Here is a 22,632-nt window from a genome sequence, read left to right as displayed (position 1 = left end):
TATTACTTAGCCATAAAAATTGAAATCTTGCCATTTGTGACAACATGGATAGATCTAGACAGTATTATGTTAAGTGAAATAAGTCAGACAGAGAAAGATTAATACCATGTCATCTCACTTATACATGGAATCAAAAAAAAAAGACTAAAACAAAACAAAAACAGACTCAGAGATACAGAGAAAAACGGGTGGTTGCTGGAAGGGGTGGGAGAAACAGGTGAAGCACCTTAAGAGGTACAAACCACCAGTTATATAACAAATAAGTTACAGAGATATAATATACAGCATAAAGAATGTGGTCAATAATATTGTAATAACTTTGGGGACAGATGGTTACTAGACTTATCATGGTGAACACTTCATAATGTTTGCAAGTGTCAAATCATTATGTAGTACACCTGAAACTAATAATATTGTGCAACAACTATATTTCAAGTTTTAAAAAAGACTTTTTGCAGGGGACATTTCTTAGGCTATTTCCCATGGTTTTCTTCTTCAGCATGATAGGAAGCAACTGTTGGCATAGTAAGTGGGATGAACTGAAAACACAGTCATTTGGACAAATGCATTTATTTTTATCATAAACAAACAAACAAAATACAGTAGAGAACTTTTCTAGGCTCATCAAAGCTGTATCTTTTCAGCATAGTAGTACACCTATGAATCCTATTACTCTAATTAGTGGGCTAAAACAATTTAAGTAGGTAAGTCTAAAATAAATTTAGAAAGATGTATTAGGTTGAACCATATTGCCAATATTTAACTACTTTTGATGTATTAAAAGGCTATTTGGGGGCTTCCCTGGTGGTGCAGTGGTTAAGAATCTGCCTGCCAATGCAGGGGACACAGGTTCGAGCCCTGGTCCGGGAAGATCCCACATGCCGTGGAGCAACGAAGCCTGTGCGCCACAACTACTGAGCCTGAGCTCTAGAGCCCGCGAGCCACAGCTACTGAGCCCATGCTCTGCAACGAAAGAAGCCACCGCAATGAGAAGTCTGCACACTGCAACAAACGGTAGCCCCCACTTTCCGCAACTAGAGAAAGCCCGCACACAGCAACGAAGACCCAATGCAGCCAAAAATAAATAAATTAAATAAATAATTTTTTTTAAAAAAAGAAAAGAAAAGCATAAAAAAAAGCTATTTTTCATGGTTTTACCCATGTTAAAACTATAATAAAGAGCTAGAGGAAAACAGGATAACTGAGAATAAAGCCTAAATAATTGTTAGTGGACAATAGGGAACTAGGGTTACCAGTCATCCTGATTTGCCAGGAACAAGGGAGTTTCCTGGGATATGAGACTTTCAGCACTAAAACCGAGAAACTATTAAGCAAATCAGGATGAGCTGGTCACCCTAGGGAGCAGCCACACAGTTCATATTTTCCTTTGGTATCAGAATTAGAAGCAGAAAAACAGGTTGGGTCTGACCCAGCATTTCTTATATAAATATTTTTAAGTAAACTAATTTACCTTCTCAAATTTAGCAGATTTCCCTTTGGGTACAGTAACCAGAGGAACCCTTGTGATCTCTACAGGCCAAAATCGACAATCAGCAATTCGCTTCTGAAAACTGCAGATCAAAAATCAGCCCATTAGCATTACATGCAAAAATGGGGTTAGTATAATTTAGGTCAAAAGGAAGTATTCCTCTCTTAAAAAGTAATGGAATACACATATGTAAAAATTTTTATTAGGCGTGTGGGCTTTTAAAACCTTCTCATAGGGCTTCCCTGGTGGCGCAGTGGTTGAGAGTCCGCCTGCCGATGCAGGGGACACAGGTTCGTGCCCCGGTCCGGGAAGATCCCACATGCCGCGGAGGGGCTGGGCCCGTGAGCCATGGCCGCTGAGCCTGCGCGTCCGGAGCCTGTGCTCCGCAACCGCAGGGGCCATGACGGTGAGAGGCCCGCGTACCGCAAAAACAAAACAAAACAAAAAAACCTTCTCATAGCAATAAAATTCCAAAAATAATTCTACTATACTGCTAGCAGAAGCAAATTGTATATTTTTGAGAGCAGTTTGACAACATGAATCAAAAGTCTTTAAAATGTTCATAGCCTTTGACCCACAAATTCCACTTCTAGTGATTTATTCTAAAGAAATAATCAGACAAGTATGCAAATAGTATAAAGTACATTTATTTCTACTGTGAAAATAATCATAGTAAGACTTCCATTGTCAGCTCAAACACATAAAGAGCTTGGAAGCTATCACTCCTGTCCTCACAACAAGAAAAGAGCTGGTCAGGGACTTCCCTGGTGTTCCAGTGGTTAAGAATTCACCTTCCAATGCAGGTGATGAGGGTTCGAACCCTGGTGGAGGAACTAAGATCCCACATGCCACAGGGCAACTAAGCCCGTGCGCCACAACTACTGAGCCTGCGCACTCTGGAGCCCTAGCGCCACAACTAGAGAGACTGTGCGCAGCAACTACTGAGCCCGCGCACCACAACTAGAGAGAAGCCCACACGCCGCAACAAAGAGCCTGCGTGCCTCAACTAAGACCCAATGCAGCCAAACAAATAAATTAATTAAAAAAATAAAGGCATATGTAAGAAAAAAGCTGGTCAAACTGAAAATCAATGACTTTTCTTCGATCCATCTAAGAATTAAGTTCACAGGGCAAATTGCCACCTGGAAGTTTAGAGAAACAGGCAAGTACAGAGAATCACAGCTGAGATCAGCTTACAGGCATCAGAAGCCATTAGAGCCAGTAACTGGTAGAAACACTTTAATGATAATTTTGAAAGATTGTTGGAGGCTGAGAGTGAACTAACCAGAGAGTTAAAAACTCCTGGGTGCCCAGTCTTAGGGGGTCCCCACACGTTCTTGGGTTTTAAATCAAGGAGCTCCATCAGACTCTCATTGTGAAAGCAAGAGAATAGCCTTAGGCAGGGAGAAAGGAAAGGTAACCATATTAAAATATGTCCAGAGTATTCTCCATAACAAAGGCCTGCTCTGTAAGGGAAACTACTTCACCAGAGTTTTATCTGACCCAGGGAAAGGGCAATTAGACAACTCCAGTCCTATTTAGCCTTCCTGTCTCACACGAAGAGAGGAAGAAAAAAAGACTATTACACACTTATGAAGTCACAACCTACGGGCTCAAACCCATTAAAATACTGAGATTTAATCACAGGATTATAGAATACTTCCCTTCCCCAACACCTTACCGCCACACATCAACAAGATCCAGTATAATAACAGTGAATTATAACTGAGAATCCGCAAAACACAAACCCTGTTTAGGAAAGAGCTCTTAGCAAAACCAAAGACAACAGAGAAGGAGCAAAAGGACACTGAAGCCTCTAGCATCTACAGCTACAGCAAGTGTTAAACACAGCCTACCTCCTAGCCAGGTTAACATAAAAACTCACAGTAAAAAACCTAATTACCACATTTCTTACTACCCAAAACATAATGTCCAGTTTTCAATAAAAAACTACAAGGAATGGTAAAAGGCAAGAAAAAATACAGTCTGAAGAAACAAGGCTAGCATATGAACTAGACTCAGATATGACACAGATTTTGAAATTACCAGATAGAAAATTTTAAATAACTATGATTAGTATGTTAAGAACTCTAATGGATTAAGCAGACAAAATGCAAGAACAGATGGGTAATGTAAGCAAAGAGATGGAAATTCTAAGAAAGAATCAAAAGGAAATGTTAGAAATCAAAAACACTAAAAAAAAGGAACAATTCTTCTGATGGGCTTATCAACAGACTGGACATAGCTGAGGAAAGACTCAGTGATCTTGAAGCCACTGAGCCAATAAAAACTTCCCAAACTGAAATGGAAAGGGGAAAAAAATTTAAAAATCACAACAGAATATCTAAGAACTGTGGGACAATTACAAAAGGTATAACAGGAATACCAGAAGGTGAAGAAAGGGAGAAAGAAGCAAAAGAAATATCTTAAGTCATAATGGCTACAAATCTTACCAAATTAATGGCAGATACCACAGATCTAGGAAGCTCAGAGAACACCAAGCACAATAAATACAAAAAAAAAATCTACACCTAGGTATATCATACTCAAACTGCAGAAAACCAAAGAGAAAGAGAAAATCTTGGAAGAAGTCAGAGAAAAAAACACCTCACCTATGGAGGAATAAGGATAAGAATTACATTGGGCTTCCTTTCAGAAATCATGCAAGCAAGAAGAGAGTGGTGTAGAAACAAACCACCAACCTAGAATTCTGTATCTAGTGGAATTATCCTTCAAAGGTGAAGGAAAAATACTTTCTTAGTCAAACAAAAATGGAAGGAATTTGTGGCCAGTAGACCTGCCATGCAAGAAATGCTAAAAGTTGGGGGCTTCCCTGGTGGCGCAGTGGTTGGAAGTCCGCCTGCCGATGCAGGGGACACAGGTTTGAGCCCTGGTCTGGGAAGATCCCACATGCCACAGAGCAACTAAGCCCGTGCACCACAACTATTGAGCCACGTGCCACAACTACTGAAACCCGCATGCCTAGAGCCCGTGCTCCCCAGCAAGAGAAGCCACGACAATGAGAAGCCCACGCATTGCAATGAAGAGTAGCCCCCACTCGCCGCAACTAGAGAAAGCCTGCACACACAACAAAGACCCAACACAGCCAAAAATGAAAACAAATAAATTTTTTTAAATGCCTATTAAAAAAAAAAGAAATGCTAAAAGTCTTCAGAGAAAAGGAAATGATGTGGGCCAGAAACGTGGATCTACATAAAGAAAGGAAGAAAATCAGAGAATGAAACAGATTAAAGTAAAATAAATTAAAATTTTTTTCTTATTTTTAATTAGTCAAATAGATAACTGTTCAAAGTAATAATAGTAACAATGTGTCCTTAATAACATATCAGCAAATCAAATCCAACAATGTACATTAATATTATATACTACTGTCAAATTGGGTATATAGAAACTCTGAAATATCTGATCAATTTTTCTGTAATCCTAAAACTGTTCTAAAAAATAGTCTATTATTTGAAAAAAACAGAGATTTTCATTCAGATTATACATATATTGATAATCCTCTATTTCTCACCTCTCCCTAATCTCCAGGTCACTGTGACAGAGGCCGATAGTTACCCACACAAAACTGTGTCATGTTCTGCTTTAGTATATAAATCCTGATCTAGTCTGGGTGACAATGTGTCCAACAAAACCATTATTTCCTAAGCCTCTTTTGCATCGAGAGATGGCCAATGAGATGTAAACAGGGGTTGTCAGATTCCAGGAAGGTTCTATAAGAGGGGCTAATACAGCCAGCATGTGTCCTTTTTTAATCCATAAGCACTCCCCTCTTCCAACATTCTGACAGGAATGTGAAAGTGCAGGCTGGAGCTCCAATAGCCATCTTGAACCATGAGACAACCTTGTGGATGGAACGTACATGTTAAAGAAGGTAGAGCAAAGAGGAAGATCGAGCCTGGATATCTAATAATACTGTAGAGCCACCACACATACCAGCTCTGAACGAAACAAGAATCCCCCATGGTTAAGCTACCATCACTAGAAACCTGCTATTAGCAGATGTGGTGGAAGAGAACCTCAGGATCACCTTAACTCAAATATAAATAAACAAAAGTAACATTTCTTCCCACCTACATCTCTGTTGGTTAGACATATTCCCTCCCTCTTCCTACCTGATCACTGCAGGAGGATCAAGGTAGCAGCGACTTTCCAAGTCCCAAGTAATCCTTTTCTTTATGCACTCTGCTTGGTTCCTAAATTCCCTGTCCTATAAAATCATAAGACAGAGACTTTTACTCTCTCAGTATGCCATGGTTGTCTCCTGCTCCATCTGTGGGGCATTCTTTTAATGGATTTGGTCACAATACTTTTATTACTACTACTAATACTACTATAAGTATGACTACTACTGAAAATACTACCACATCTTAAATTTTAGGGTACTTTACTATTAATACAGTATATAAAATAAAATACTTATATTATCCTTATATCAATCTAATACTAACTGCCAAATATTCACTCACATAACCTTAATCAGTGATTCTCAACCGTGGATGCATATTAGAATTATCTGGGAGCTGATAAAAAAAAAATCAAAAACTGGGCATTGGTATTATTTTAAAAGTAAATTCTTATGTAATTGATCTGGGTTAGAGCTTGGCCATGGTTACTATTTTAAAAGCTTTCCAGGTGACTGTGATGAGCAACCAGGGTTGAGAACTAGTTATCTAAATTAAAATGCAATATAAAATCTAAATATCTAAAATAAAATATCTGATCTAAATGAAAACATTAATGTAAGAAGAGCATGAATTTTTAGTAATCACAATGATGAGAAAAGACACTGCACAATGTTTTTAAAATATTGCTAGCCTTATCCCTATTTAAAATATTTAGAATCAGATACTGAAAGTAATTCAACCACTCATTGTAAAATTACTTTATTGAATGTTTCCACTAATGATTATCAGCTCATTCAAAATACATTTGCAAATGTGTTTACAGCATTTTCTATGCTCTTGACAAACATAGGTTGTAGAAAAATGTGAAGTAAGAGTGAAAGAGAAAGAAAGAAAGAAAGAAAGAAAGAGGAAGGGAAGGAACAAGAAGAAAATAATTTCAACAACTGAAATGTTCACCAACAGGAGACTGGTTAAGCAAGTTGAAGTATGTCTATACTTTAAAAAAAGTATATCATAAAGCAAGTGTTAGCGCAAGTTCGTGTGCCGAATGCACAGCGAGGCCAAACAAACCAAAACGTTGGAGTTTGGAGCAGAGAAAAAAAGGTTTATTTCAGGGCCATGCAGGGATATGGGTGGCTCATGCCATAAAAACCCCAAGCTTTCTGAAGAGTTTCAGCAAAAATTTTTAAAAGCCCGGTGTGGGGGGGGCAGGGGGGTCGCAAGGTATGTGATCAGCTCATGCACAATTCTCTAATTGGCTGATGGTGAGGGAACAGGGTGGTGTCACAGGGGTTAACATTTTCAGTACTTAGGCTCCAGGAGGCCTGGGCCTATGTGCTTATGGTCATCTTCCATTTGGTGGGGGGTTTTCACATCTGTAAAACAGCTCAGGAAATGTGCCTCAAATATTATTATCTAGGTACTTCAGAGAGGAGCTAAAGCAGAGGATTTGGGGGAAAGGCCTGTCCCCAGAAGGTCCCATAGGGTCCTGCTCTGTTATACAAGTACAAATAAAGAAAGAAAAAGAATGTGGAAGAAATCTCCAAGATACACTATAAAGCGAAAAAAGCAAGTTGCAGAAGTGTGTGAGTATGCCACCATTTGTGAAAAAAAAAATGACAGGGAAAGAATACGTGTAGGTATACGTGTGTATGGGTATGTGAAGAAAAAACACATTTTCCCTACTTCCAATATGATTAAGCACTTATATATACTCAATTAAAAAGAAATAAATAAACATTTCACACTTGAGATAAAGCAAAAATAGCAGAGTCTTCTTGACAGGTTCTAGATCTCAAAACAGCAAGACTTTGAATACTTCCTATAAATCTGGACTCCCTAAAGAAAAACAATTTGATCCCTGACTTTTACTACACTGATGTCTTTGAGCCAGTCTTTCTGAAATCTGACTCCCTTGCATCCTTTTCGAGGAAACTTTACTTTTCTAAATGTTTGTGCTTCTGAGTCTTCTTTTGACTATTTACTTTTGCTTTTATATGTGTAAAAATGTAACCAGAAGGAAACACAAGAAACTATAACAAAGGTTAACTACCAGGATGATGATCTGGGAAGGAATTAGGAAGAAGAGACATGGAGGAGGGGGGAGACTTTAACTGCATATCTCTTAATGTTTTATTTTGACCTGTAACTGTATTATAACCTACTCATAAATAAATAAATTTCAAATAAAATAAAGAATAAATATGAATTAAATCAATGATTTTGTTTGTTGGACTTAAGAAGTCAGGAAATATTTTAATCAGAACTTTATAGATAATTGTTTTATTTTGACATACGCCTGTTTTATTTTAAGAGGTGATGGATGTATATGAATTACAGTGATTTACAAACTGTAAACATATGTTTTAGCATATGTCAGTGCACTGAGATTATCACCAAACCCGCCTAATTCTCTCACCTCAGGATGGTTGAGTTCCCCTTCTTCTTCCTCATAGGGCCCACCAACGATGAAAGCATCAGGAATGTTATTAGCTCCTGGAGCCAGAATGTTGGCAATAGGCCATTTTTTGGGCCGAGGAACAGGTTCTCTTTCCCCTCCAAGCTTCAGAGTTCCATTCTTGAAGAAAATGGGATAGTCTTTCTACAGAAATAAATACCATGTATCAGGAAATTTTGTGAAACACTTTGAAGTGGACAAAAAAAGATGACTGAAGTGTGTTTTCAATGGAATGCCAGGTGTTGTCTAACAGATCCTTCTGTGATTATCTGTTTCTAAAGAGGGGCCTGTGTCCTTCATTGTCTTGCTATTTTATAATTCCATAATTTATAGAAAATTGATAATAATGCAAATTATTCTTGTCCATAGATATGGACATGTATTTTGTCCAGTGGAGATATAATTGATCATTGCACTATGGCTGATAAGTTTTGAATTATTAGCAAATATATTTCAAGATTCCTAGTTGCTTGTATATATGGGTCATTTGTTCAGATTCTCCTTTTTCAAAAATATTTCTTTATTTCTTTATTTGGCTGGGTTGAGTCTTAGTTGCAGCATGTGGGATCTTCACTGTGGCATGTGGGATCTTTAGTTGTGGCATGAAAACTCTTAGTTGCCACATGTGGGATCTTTAGTGTGGCATGAAAACTCTTAGTTGCCACATGTGGGATCTACTTTCCTGACCAGGAATAGAACCCGGGTCCCCTGCACTGGGAGCACAGAGTCTTTAGCCACTGGACCACCAGGGAAGTCCCCAGATTCTCCTCTGAACTGGTTTAAACACTTTATGTCATTTTATATTTATATGAGAGTCATGATGTACCTTTTTAAAACTTATCTTTTAAAAAATAAACAAATCTGACAAAGGGCTAAAAATATAGGCATTTTCATATCTGTAATTTATCTAAAATATACTTGCAATAGAAAATTGATAAAGTTATAAACAGACAATTTATAGAAAGAGAAATTCAAAAATCCAACATTTAAATAAAAACATGCTAAAAATCATTAATAATAAGTGAAATGCACATTAAAACAATGAGATACTATTTTAAACTGTAGATGGGCAAAGTCAAAGTCTGAAAATATTGTGTTGACAGCATTGTGAAGAGAATGGTATGCTTATACATAGTTGATGGAAGTGTAAATTTGTACAACTATGGAAAGCAATTCTGTAGCCTCTTATAAAAAGTAAAATTGGCATAACCTGTAACTCAACTATTCTAGTTCTTTGGGTTAAGTTTTAAAACTTCTGCTATTCTAGAATAGCAGAGTAAGAATCTTTGAAAATCTGCTCCTCAAAAAAAAACCCAAAAAAACCAATGCCAGCAAAAATTGTCAAAATTAAGGATGCCAAGACCACTCAGGGCTTCCCTGGTGGCGCAGCAGTTAAGAATCTGCCTGCCAATGCAGGGGACACAAGTTAGAGCCCTGGTCCGGGAAGATCCCACATGCTGCAGAGCAACTAAGCCCGTGTGCCACAACTACTGAGCCTGCGCTCTAGAGACCATGAGCCACAACTACTGAGCCCACGTGCCACAACTACTGAGCCCACATGCCACAATACTGAAGCCTGCACACCTAGAGCCCATGCTCGCAACAAGAGAAGCCACTGCAATGAGAAGCTCGCTTACCACAATGAAGAGTAGCCCCCACTCACCGCAACTAGAGAAAGCCCACGTGCAGCAACAAAGACCCAATGCAGTCAAAAATAAATAAATAAAATAAATAAATTTATTTAAAACAAAAGACCATTCAATAGGGACAGGACAGTCTTTTCAACAAATGGTGCTAAGCAGGTGCTAGTTATTCACGTGCAAAAGAACGTAGTTGGTTCTTACCTAACACCATATACAAAAATTAACTCAAAATGGAGCAAAGGCCTAAACATAAGAGCTAAAACTATAAAACTCTTACACACAAACACAGGGGGAAAAGCCTTGTGACATCAGATTTGGCAATGATTTCTTGGTTACAACAACAAAAGAAAAAAATGGACAAATTGAACTTCATCAGAATTTAAAATTTTGGGGTATCAAGAGACACTAACCAGGGACTTCCCTGGTGGTCCAGTGGCTAAGACTCCATGCTCCCAATGCAGGGGGCTGGGGTTCGATCCCTGGCCAGGGAACTAGATTCCACATGCTGCAACTAAAGATCCCACACGCCACAACTAAAAGATCTCACATGTGGCAACCTAACGAAGAATTTATGTGCCGCAACTAAGATGCGGCACGGCCAAATAAATAAATTAATTATTTTAAAAAGACACTAAACTTGGGCTTCCCTGGTGGCACAGTGGTTGAGAGTCTGCCTGCCGATGCAGGGGACACGGGTTTGTGCCCCGGTCCGGAAAGATCCCACATGCTGCGGATCGGCTGGGCCCGTGCGCCATGGCTGCTGAGCCTGCGCGTCTGGAGCCTGTGCTCCGCAACGGGAGAGGCCACAACAGTGAGAGGCCCGCGTACCGCAAAAAAAAAAAAAAAAAAAAAAAGATACTAACCAGAGTAAAAACGGCAACCAATAGAACGGGAGAAAATATTTGCAAATCACATATCTAATAAGGGAGTAATAGCTAAAATATAGAGAGAACTCCTAAAACTCCAACAACAAAATGACAAACAACCCAATTCAGAAATGGGCGAAGGACTTGAATAGACATTTCCCCAAAGAAGATATACAAATGGCCAATAAGCACATGAAAAGATGCTCAACATCATTAGTCACCAGGGGGATGCAAATCAAAAACACAAGGAGATGCTACTTCACATCTATTAGGATAGCTATTATCAAAAAACAGAAAATAACAAGTGTTGGTATATGTGGAGAAATTGGAACCCTTGTGTACTGCAGGTGGGAATGTTAAATGGTGAAGGAGAATTGGAGATTTCTACACGAAAAATGTAAAATGGCAATAAAGCAGGTAAGAGTATTAACTAATTACATTTTTTTAGCAAGTAATTTGGAAATCTCAAGAGCCTCAAAAGACCCATACACAAGCATTCTATAGAAATCTGGACTAAGAAAATAACCTGGAATTAAAAGAAAGTTTTGTATAATAAAGTACATTATATAAAATATATGCATAAAAGTAATCTGTGTAGAAATACTACATCCAGGGCTTCCCTGGTGGTGCAGTGGTTGACTGCAGGGGACACGGGTTCGTGCCCTGGTCCGGGAAGATCCCACATGCCGAGGAGCGGCTGAGCCCGTGAGCCATGGCTGCTGAGCCTGCGCGTCCGGAGCCTGTGCTCCGCACTGGGAGGGGCCACAACAGTGAGAGGCCCGCGTACCGCAAAAAAAAAAAAAAAGAAATACTACATCTAAAATTGTCAGATTTTAAATGTTTTATATATTTTCCATCATAAATATGTATGTATTGATATAAATTATATGTAGTATATATATATATACATGTATATAACATGTAAACTATAAATATTAACATGCATGTATAAAACAGAAGTAAACTTTATGTTTTTGAGCCTAAAATAAATCTTAGCCATTAACAGAGCCTGCTTTGAATGAAATCTTAGAAGGTGAGGAAGAGATGACCATATGAGTGTTTAAATCTCTATAAATATTTTGCTGTAAGTCTTTACCTCTCCAGCTGATGGAACTTGCAGACCAACCATGAAGTTCTGCAGCAGCCCCATTGGAATGAAGGATTCAGGCACAGAGTAGGCAGCCTCCAATGTGACCTTCAGGAGATTGCCTCCTGAGATCTGGGCTGTGGTCAATAAGGGCTCCGCCACAAATACTTTAACTTCAAGACTGCACTGCTGTATAAGAATAAAATTACGCAGACATTTGAAAATGCTAGAGGCCTCCCTTTTTTCACATTATCTCATTTGAACCTCACATCATTGCTCAAGGTAAGAAGGTCAGGTTTAATTATTTCCATACAGAGGATTCAAATAGCTTTTTTAAGGTCCCATGAGTTAGAGATAAATCCAAGAAGAGAACCTTATCCCTAAGCTAGAGCCCTTCCCTTCTCTTCTTCTATAAGATCTAAGGGAAATCAACAGTACATAGACTGGGACACTGGACCAAGGAAGGCAGATAGAGCCCAGATATCTACCTCTTTCCAGCACAAATCACATGGAATGACAGAAGGATATTAAATGATTATCTTTATATCCAATAAAACAATAATGCTACAATAGCCCTGGAAAACAAGAAATGCCATCACTGGACTACACATTTTTAGGAATCATTGAAAGACAGAAAGCAAATTAAATCAGATCTACCAAAAAAACCTAGAAGAAACCAATCACATCCTAAAATAAGAGGAGAGAATCACAGCAGATGTAGGAGTGGATTGTGGCAGCTCGAAGGTCAGAATCAACAAGAATCAGGAAGGGGCTTACATCAACAGTTAAGTAAGGAACTGCATTCAGAATAGTTGGGGCAGTTGGGTCTTACTTGTGCAAAACTGAAGACAGCTGTGGTATCTGCTGAGAGTGAGTGTACTTGCACAAGAGTGGCAAAAGCAGTGCCCCAAGAAGCTACTGATCCCAGGAGGAACTGGGAAACAAAGTCCAGAACACAAACCAGTAACACAGCCTACCAATTCATGCTTCCCCTCCTCCAATGACCAGAGGCAGGCTACCATGCCAGAAAGTGTGTTAGATGCATTCATATACTATTTAATTTAATTCAACAGGTCATAGTTAAAGAGGCATTTCCATGGTTAAGCCTTCCCTGCATCTACCCCTGGGCAAAGTAACAGATACCTACTCTGGGTCCATATGCCCCAACCCACCATTTAATCACACTGGTCATAACCTCTGATGTGTAGATTATGAACTCCTAAAGTAGGAGTTTCCTTATTCATCTTTGTTTCCCAGAACCTAGCACTATGTGTGCCTGTGAAAAGAAGGTGCCTGATGAATTGGACTCAACTAAATTTAACCTTAAGAGCAGACAGGCTTGACTGAATATCAGGCTGATATGTTAAGAGTTAAAACTCTAATTACCTTAATACCTGATCGAAGAGCTTCCAAGGGCGAGCCTGGCACAGGGTGCAATGGGACCATCGTTTCAAACGAACTCTCTCCTGCGAAAAGAAGGCCAAGTCAAGCCAAAGAAGGAAGGGTTAGGCAGAAATAACTGTGCTCATCTTTCAGTGAATCCCTCAAACTCACTGAGGCTGATTTTTGCACTTCTCTGGAACTAAGTTTTATGAGAAATAAGTTTATTTCTGCTTTTGAGCAAATCACACATCTGACCTTCCAGTAAAGGAAGAAGGTCCACCACAGCTTGACCGAGAATCATGGTCTTCTCCTCTTTCTGTTTCTTTTCCTTTGGTAAAACTTCAGTCATCGTTACTAGAAAAATCAAAACAAAGAAAATGAGAACATGTCTAGCTCACACATCAGATAACCAAGGTGCAACAAACAAATCATTGTCAGAGAAATTCAAGTTAAGAGAAATGAACTTGAAACTTGAGAAGGCACCATTATTAGTGACTTCCAGTGGAAGATACTGGACCTCCTCAGTGACTTATTAATCTTTTTGCATGCAAATTATTTTTAAAAAGGATTTTTACATCATAATCATGTACACACATATGTATAAACTTACTGATACATATGATTATAACAAAGTTTCATGTAATAGTCATCCTTAGCTCAAAATCCTTAGGTATTTTCTATTCTATTTCATGTATAAGAAATTACTGGTCATGACTCCCTCAATCAATTTTAGGAAAGACTAAAAATCATCATCTGGGACTTCCCTGGTAGTGCAGTGGTTAAGAATCCGCATGCCAATGCAGGGGACACGGGTTCGAGCTCTGGTCCAGGAAGATCCCATATGCTGCAGAGCAACTAAGCCCATGTGCCACAACCACTGAGGCTGCACTCTAGAGCCTGTGAGCCACAACTACTGAGCCCACATGACACAACTACCGAAGCCTGAGCGTCTAGAGCCTGTACTCTCCAACAAGAGAAGCCACCACAACACGAACCCCGTGCACCACAACTAAGAGTAGCCCCCGCTCGTCACAACTAGAGAAAGCCCACGTGCAGCAATGAAGACTTAGTGCAGCCAAAAATAAATAAATAAATAAATTTTAAAAATAAAATAAAATAAAGAAGGAACCTGAAAGTCCCTTTTTCCTTTTTTTAAAAAATATTTATTTATTTGGATGCATTGGGTCTTCGTTGCGGCACGCAATATCTTCATTGTGGCGTGGGGGCTTCTCTCTAGCTGTGGCACGTGGTCTCTAGCGTGTGTGGACTCAGTTGTTGCAGCACACGGGCTTAGCTGCCCCGTGGCATGTGGGATCTTAGTTCCCGACCAGGGAATAAACCCATGTCCCCTGCATTGGAAGGATTCTTAACCACTGGACCACCAGGGAAGTCCCCAGTCCCTATGTTTATTTTCAAACATAGGGAATCCTCCTGCCAGTGCAGGGGACATGGGTTCGATCCCTGGTCCGGGAAGATACCACATGCCACGGAGCAACTAAGCCTGTGTGCCACAACTACTGAGCCTGCGCTCTACAGCCTGTGTGCCACAACTACTGAAACCCGTTTGCCTAGAGCCCATGCCCCGCAACAAGAGAAGCCACTGCAATGAGAAGGACGCACACCGCAGCAAAGACTAGCCCCCGCTCGCAGCAATTAGAGAAAGCCCATGTGCAGCAATGAGAACCCAATGCAGCCAAAAATAAATAAAATATAAATTTTTAAAAAAAAACTTCTTTCTGTAAGCATTCTATAATTAAAAAAATAATGTTGGCAGATTTATAGAGATCATGTTAAACTTATAGGTAAACTGAGGGAGAATGACATCTTTGTTATGTTGAGCATTCCTGTTTAATATGGTATGCCTTTCCTTTTGTTCCACCTCATACCTCTCAACAGCATTTTCATTGAATCAGGATCCAAATAAGGTCCACACATTGTGATTAGCTGGTGTCTCTTAAGTCTCCTTCACTCTACTGATGTGTTTTCCATTTCTTTAGGTTTTCTAAATTGTCCATTTTATCAAAGTTTTCATGAGTAATGGCAGAATATTCTTTTTTATGTCTTTTTAAAATTGTTTTAAAATACACATTACATAAAGTTGATCATCCTAACCATTTTTAAGTATCAGTCCAGTGGTACTAAGTATATTCACATTTTTGTGCCACCATCACAGCTATCCATCTCCATAACTCTTCACCTTCTAAAACAGAAATTTTATACCTGTTCAACAATAACTCCCCATTTTCCCCTCCCCCTGGAAATCACCAGGATACTTTCTATCCCTATGCATTTGACTACTCTAGATACCTCATATAAGTGAAATCATACAGTACTTGTCTTTTCATGACTGGCTTATTTCACTTAACATAATGTTCTCAAAGTTCATCCACGGTATAGCATATGTCACACTTTCCTTCCTTTCACAGCTGAACAATATTCTACTGTACGTATATACCACATTTTGCTTATCCATTCATCTGTCAATGGACATGTGGATTGCTTCCACATTTTACCTTTTGTGAATAATGCTCCTATGAACATAAGTGTACATATATCTCTTTGAGACCCTTTCAATTCTTTTGTATATATTGCCAGAAGTGAAATCGCTGGATCATACGGTCATTCTATTCTTAATTTTTTGAGGAACCACCAGTTCCTACAGTAACCACACCATTTTACAGTCCCACCAAAAGTACACAATGGTTCCGATGTGTCTACATCCTTGCCAACACTTGTTTTCTGTTTCTTTGACAGAAGCCATCTTAATGGGTATGAGATTGTATCTCGTATTTTTGGTTAGCATTTCCCTAATTAGTGATGTTGACTATTTTTTCATGTGTTTACTGGCCATTTGTAGATCATCTTTGGAAAAAAGTCTATTCAAATCCTTTTCCCATTTTTGAATTAGGTGGTTTGGGGTATTTTTGGTATTGAATTTTAGGAGTTCTCTATATATTCTGGATATTAACCCCCTATCAGATATATTTGTAAGATGATTTGTAAATATTTTCTCACATTCTGTGGGTTGTCTTTATACTCTGTGGATAGTGTCTTTTGATGCCCCAAAGTTTTAAATTTTGATGAAGTTCAATTTGTCCATTTTTGTATTTTGTTACCTGTGCCTTTGCTATCCTATCCAAGAGTCAATGAGAAATCTAATATGATGAAGTTTTGACCTATGTTTTTTTCTAAGTGCTTTATTGTTTTAGAACTTACATTTAGGTCCTTGATCCATTTTTGCATTAAGTTTTGAATGTGGTGTTAGGTAAGAGTCCAACTTCATTCTTTTGCATGTGGATATCCAGTTTTCCTAGCACTACTAGTTGAAAAGACTTATCCTCCCTATTGAATGGTCTTGGCATCCTTGTCAAAAATCATTTGACCATATATGTTAGGGTTTATTCCTCAGCTCTCTATTCTATTCCACTGTTCTGTATGTCTCTGTTTCTGTCAATATCACCCTGTTTTGATTACTGTAGCTTTGTAGTAGGTTTTGAAAACAAAGTATGAGACCCCCAACTTTGTTCTTTTTTAAGACTGTTTTGGATATTTGGGGTCTCTTAAGATTTCATATGAATTATAGAAAGGGTTTTTTTTTTTATTTCTGCAAAAAAATGTCTTTGGAATTTTTATAGGGATTGCACTGAATCTGTAGATCACTTGGAGAAGTGCTAACATTTTAACAATATTAAATCTTCCGATCCATGAACATGTGATATGTTTCAATTTATTTGTGTCATCTTTAATTTCCTTCAGCAATGTTTTGTAGTTTTATATTTATGTAGATATATCTTTCTCTATTCTTTTACTTTTTACCTTACCATATGGTTATATTTTGAGTTTCTTGTATATAGTGTATTTCTTTATCGAATTTGTAATCTCTGTGTCTTGATATATTTAATGTAATTATTAATATATTAGGGCTTAAGTCTGCTGGGTTTTGTTTGGCCCCTCTTTTTCATTTCTCTGTTTTCTTTTCTCAGCCTTTCTCTGGATTACCTGAGCATTCTTTAGAATTCCATTTTTATTTATCTATAATACTTTTGAATATATCTCTTTGTATAGATGTTCTAGTCATTGCTATAGGTATTGCATTATATATATACTATTTATTACAATCTACTGATGTCATCATTTCACTAGTTTGAATGAAGTATAGAAACCTTACCTCCCTTTATGTCCCCTTGCCCTCCCTGTTTATAATTGCCCAAAATACTTTCTCAATATACAGAACCACATCAGATAGTGTTATACTTTGTTTCAAGTGTGAAACACAATTTAGAAAACTCAAGGAGAAGGAAAGCTTATTTTATCTGTCCAAATTTTTGCTTACCATATTCTTTCTTCTTTCCTGATGTTTCTAGGTTCTTTCTTTTATCATTCCCTTTCTGTTCAGAGAACTTCCTTCAACCATTCTTTTAGGGTAGGTCTTCTGGTGACAAATTCTTAGTTTTCTTTCATTTGAGAATATCTTGATTTCCACTTCATATCTTTTATTTAGGTATTCCATTCTAGGTGAGCAGTTCTTTTACCACTTTGTAAATATTGTTCCATTTCCTTTGGGCCTCCATGTTTTCTGATGAGAAACTGATACCATTGTAGTTGTTTTCTCCTGCTTTCAATTTTTTTTTTCTGTGTCTTCAGTTTTCAGAAGTTTTACTATGGTGTTCCTTAGTACAGATTTCTTTTGGGTTTATCCTGTTGGGACTTTGCTCAGCTTCCTGAATCTGTAGGTTTATGTCTCTAGCCAAATTTGGGGAGTTTTCAGGCTTAACTTCTTTGAATATTTTTCGAGCCTCACTCTCTTTCTTCTCTCCTTCTGATACTCCAATAACACTGTTAAATCTTTTGGCATAGTCCCACAGGACTCTGAAGTTCTGTTCATATTCTTTTAGTCTATTTCTTCTACATTACTCAGATTGAGTAATTTCTATTGTTCTATCTTCCAGTTCACTGATTCTTTCCCCTTTTTCCTCCATTCTGCTGTTGAGCCCATTCACTGAGCTTTTCATAGCAGTTAATATATTTTTCAGTTCTAAAATTTCTACTAGATTCTTCTTTATATCTTCTATTTCTTACTGAGACTTTCTATTTCCCCTATGAGTCTATCTATTATTTTTTCATTTGTTTCCAACATGTTTACAATTGCTCATTGAAGCATTTTTATCATGGCTTCTTTAAAATCTTTGTCTAATAATGCTAACATATCTATCATCTTGGTGTTACCATCTACTGATTATTTGTTTAATTCAGTTTGAGATCTTCTAGTTCTTAGTATAATGAGTGATTTTCAAATGAAACCTGGAATTTTTATATTATGCTATGAAACTCTGAATCATACTTAAACCTTCTTTTTTGCTGGCATTTTTTGACACCACTCCTACACAGGAAGGGGAGAGGCAATGCCTCATTATTTTCAGGTGGAGATAGAAGTCTAGGTTCCCCACTCAATCTCCATTAATACCTGAGTGGGGCAGCTCCTCCGTACTGCTGAGGGAAAATGGGGGTTCTGATTCCTTACTTGTTCTCTACTGATACTATAGTGGGTGTAGATGCATTACCACTAGGTGATGGTGAGTTTTGATTTTACACTAGACCCCGTTTGACACACGCCAGTGGGGAGTGGAGGAGCACCTCATTACTGCCAGATTGGGGCAGAAGCCCTGGCTCCCTGTGTGGTCTCCATTAAAACCACATGTTAAAACAAACAAACAAACAAACAAAAAAACCACATGTTGAGGGAATTCCTTGGCAGTCCAGTGGTTAGGACTTGGTGCTTTCACTGCCTGGGCACAGGTTCAATCCCCGGTCAGGGAACTAAGATCCCACAAGCTGCGTGGCATGGCCAAAGGGAAAATAACAAAAAACAAAAAACACATGTTGAGAGAGGGGGGTCATTACCATAGAGCACAAAAGTCCTGGCTTCCTACTTGGTCTTCTCTGACACCACTCAAGTAGGGTGTTGAGGCATGTTATTTCAGCTTTGTGCGTGTGTAAGCCTAGGTTCCCCACTTGGCTTGGGTATGGGTGGGGCCACAGTTTTTTTTTCTGGGCATTTGACTGGAGTAGAGCAGTTTCTGTCTAAATGTTTTCTGTCATGCTAGGCTGCCCCCTTTCCTGGTCTTTTGATTAGAGAGAGCAATTTTGTTGGTGGTTGGTTGGTTTGATCTGTACCCATTTTTGTTTCCAGGCTGCTGGCTTCTTCAGCATACAGTTTGGGATAGATGAGGCGAAAAGAAAACCCAAGGAACTCATACTGTCTTTCCTCAAGTCTCATTTCTTTCTTCTCTCTACCTTTCAGAGTCTGTTATATAAATAATGTCCAGGGTTTATAGCTCTGAGAGGAATAGAGGAAAGTATATCTAGTCCATCTTCTTGGAGGCAGAAGTTCTGTTTAAAATTCGTCTTGATGGGCTTCCCTGGTGGCACAGTGGTTGAGAGTCCACCTGACGATGCAGGGGACACGGGTTTGTGCCCCAGTCCAGGAAGATCCCACATGCCCTGGAGCGGCTAGACCCATGAGCCATGACCACTGAGCCTGCGCGTCCGGAGCCTGTGCTCAGCAATGGGAGAGGCCACAACAGTGAGAGGCCCGCGTACAGCAAAAAAAAAAAAAAAATTCTTCTTGATTTCTAATGACTGTACTTAAGATTACAAATGTATCTCTAAGCACTACATTAGCTATATCCCACAGTTTTGGTATTTGGTGTTTTACTGTTGACTTGATTCTAACTGCTTTGCAGTTTTTATTATGATTTCTTCTTTGTCTCATGAATTATTCATAATAATTTTCGCTATATATTTATTATTTCTTATTTTTTTGACTGTTGTATTTTGGTCAGAAAGCTTTGTCTGTATGCTATTGATTCTTTGGTATATGGCAGGACTTGCTTTGTGGCCTGGTAAGTGGCCAGCTTTTATTATACAAATGTTCCTTGCATGTTTTAAGAAAATACATATTATTTAATGATCAACATAACTCTATGATTACTAATTCTTAAAGAAATTTTTTTTGTCTACCCAGCACCTAGACAGATATGATGGTGAGTGAACTTTTTTTCTAGTCCAATCTTTTTGAGAGTCTCGGCTTACGACGAGGTAGGTGGTCTCACTCTCAACTTCCCATCTACAGCAGCCCAAGTCTCTGTCTCTGTAAGAGCATTAAAATCCAAGCCCCTGGGTTTTAGAATACTGCCCTCTCCCTCCACACCACCACACACCAACGGCAGCTGTTCAAGAGTTCCAGGTTTCAGTTTCTGTTTTGTTTCTGGAACAAAGGAACTACCATTTCTTTCTCACGAGTTCAGTGACATGCTTAAAATAAGGGTCCAGTATTGCCTTTCCTATCCAGTATGCTAGGGAAGAAGGCAATTGAGATACAACTATTACTTGGGGTGACAGAGAAGCACAGAAGAAAGAAGAAAGAAGTAGAAGAGAGTGGGTGGGATAAAAGAGTGCAGGTCAGATGGATGCCTCCGTGGTTGACTGATTCCCACCTATGCCAGAGCTAGGAATCACTGCTCTTGAACAGTGTTTCCCAGTAATCACCTGAGACATTTTTTTCCCAAGGTACAGCTACCTAGGCTCTTCCCATGGCAATTGTGAATTTAGTGGTGTGGGGTTGGACCCTGAAGATTATTTTCTCCCAGATTACTTTCTCTCAGGTGACTGTTATGGAAAGAAAGGTCTGGAAAGCATTGCTCTAGAATACTGTATAGATTCTCAGGTCCACCTCTCCGGGTTTGGGATCTTGGAATCTGTGGGTTTTTGCACGCACCTTAGGAGATGTGCCACTAAAAAATAACAAAAACAAAAAATAACAAGTATGGGTCATCAATCGGATCAAGATTGCAGAGGAACAGGATGGGGAGCTCACCTTCTGCCACAAATACATCAAAAATACATCTACATGTGGAATGATTCTCACAGAACATCTACTGAATGCTGGCAGAAGACCTCAGACTTCCAAAAGGGCAAGAAAATCTCCACATAACTTGGAGAACAAAAGAAAAGAGAAAAAAAAAGAGAGAAAGGAATCAGGATGGGACCTGCGCCCCCAGGAGGGAGCTGTGAAAGAGGGAAAGTTTCCACACGTTGGGAAGTCACCTCACTGGTGGGGAGAACAGCCAGAACAGAGGGGGAGCTTTAGAGCCTCAGAGGAGAGTGCAGCAACCGGATTTGCAGAGGGCAAAGCAGAGAGAAACCTGCACAGATGGTTGGTGTCACCACCCGGCACTCGCCAGCCTGATACGCTTGTCCACTGAGGTGAGCGGGGGCTGGGTGCTGGGGCTCAGGCTTTGGAGGTCGGACCAGGGGAGAGGACTGGGGTTGGCTGCGTGCAGACAGCCTGAGGGGGCTAGGGTGTGGTGTGCCTCAATCAAGGGAGTACAGGAAGAAGTCTGGGCCCACGAGAGAGGCAAGACGCCATTGCTGGGGGTGCGAGAGGAGAGAGGCGGGACCTCCATAGGAGTTTCTTTCTCCACACACACTCTCAGGTGGCAAGGCACTGCCTACCTGAGCTCCAGGGGCAGGTACGAGCCGCCACTGCCATCTCGGACTCCAGAGGTGGGCGCAGACTGCTGCCACTACCAAGGGTCCCACAACTGGGCATCAACCGCTGCCCCAACCGCTGCCTTCCTGGGAGTGTGCTCGGGCTGCGCACCCGCACACCCACTATCAAGGGGATAACGGCCAGCACAAACTGTGGAAAGAGACAGCAAGCATCCAAACCAAAAACAGCCCTCATGCCAAAAATATATTTAACCCACACAAGCTATGCAGGGACATTCCCACATATAAATAGCCCTCCAAGACGAGAGTAGATAACCATTTCTCCTAAACTCACAGAGTAAGAGAAATATAAGCAAAATGAAGAAGCAGTTAAATTGCTTCTTTGACTCCCAGTTAAAAGACCAAGAGAATTCCCCAGAAGAAACAAACAAGGAAACAGACCTCTTCAGTCTAAGACACCGAGTTCAAAAAGGTAATGAAAATACTGAAAGTATTAAGAAAGGCTATTGGCAGAAACGCAGATTACGGTAAAAAGGAACTAGAAACTACGAGGAGGAGTCAAGAAAAATTAGAAAATTCATTTGCCAAGACAAAAGCTGAGCTAAAGGCAATGAATAGCAGAATGAATAATGCAGAAGAAAGAATAAGGGATCTGGAAGATAGAATAATGGAAATTACCCAATCAAAACAGCAGAGAGAAAACCAAATGAAAAAAAAAAGAAAGCAATATAAGAGACCTATGGGATAATATAAAGAATGCCTATCTATGCATAATAGGTATTCCAGAAGGAGAAGAAAGAGAAAAGGGTATTGAAAATGTATTTGAAGAAATTATGGCTGAAAAAATCCCAAATCTAAAGAAGGAAACAGATATCTAGATACAAGAAGCACAGAGGGTCCAAAACAAGATGAACCCAAACCGACCTACACCAAGACATAGTCTAATAAAAATGGCAAAAGTTAAAGATAAAGAGAGCATTCTAAAGGCAGCAAGAGAAAAACAAATAGTTAATTACAAGGGAACTCCCATAAGGCTATCAGCTGATT

At 39.3% G+C, this 22,632-nt stretch overlaps 1 protein-coding gene across 5 annotated transcripts in view; it reads right to left on the bottom strand.

Annotated features, from left to right (window-relative positions):
* Positions 1 to 22,632, bottom strand: part of CFAP70 (cilia and flagella associated protein 70) — an 88,292-nt gene that overhangs the window by 56,629 nt on the left and 9,031 nt on the right. For 3 of the 5 annotated variants that reach the window (XM_027129903.1, XM_027129904.1, XM_027129907.1), the window contains 6 exons: positions 13,330 to 13,428; positions 13,078 to 13,157; positions 11,701 to 11,880; positions 8,057 to 8,239; positions 5,626 to 5,720; positions 1,472 to 1,571 (listed from right to left, as the gene is read on the bottom strand). In XM_027129903.1, the coding sequence (XP_026985704.1) occupies positions 1,472 to 1,571; positions 5,626 to 5,720; positions 8,057 to 8,239; positions 11,701 to 11,880; positions 13,078 to 13,157; positions 13,330 to 13,428 (737 nt within the window). The remainder of the gene's footprint in view (positions 1 to 1,471; positions 1,572 to 5,625; positions 5,721 to 8,056; positions 8,240 to 11,700; positions 11,881 to 13,077; positions 13,158 to 13,329; positions 13,429 to 22,632) is intronic. The other 2 variants (XM_027129905.1, XM_027129906.1) reach the window with 2 other exon arrangements.

The sequence above is a fragment of the Aethalodelphis obliquidens genome, unplaced genomic scaffold (assembly GCF_003676395.1).
Source record: "Aethalodelphis obliquidens isolate GAN/ISIS:26980383/991018 unplaced genomic scaffold, ASM367639v1 scaffold37, whole genome shotgun sequence".
NCBI classification, from domain to species: domain Eukaryota; kingdom Metazoa; phylum Chordata; class Mammalia; order Artiodactyla; family Delphinidae; genus Aethalodelphis; species Aethalodelphis obliquidens.
The sequence above is the reverse complement of the archived record's forward strand: the minus strand, read 5'-3'. Positions and strand labels throughout refer to the sequence as shown.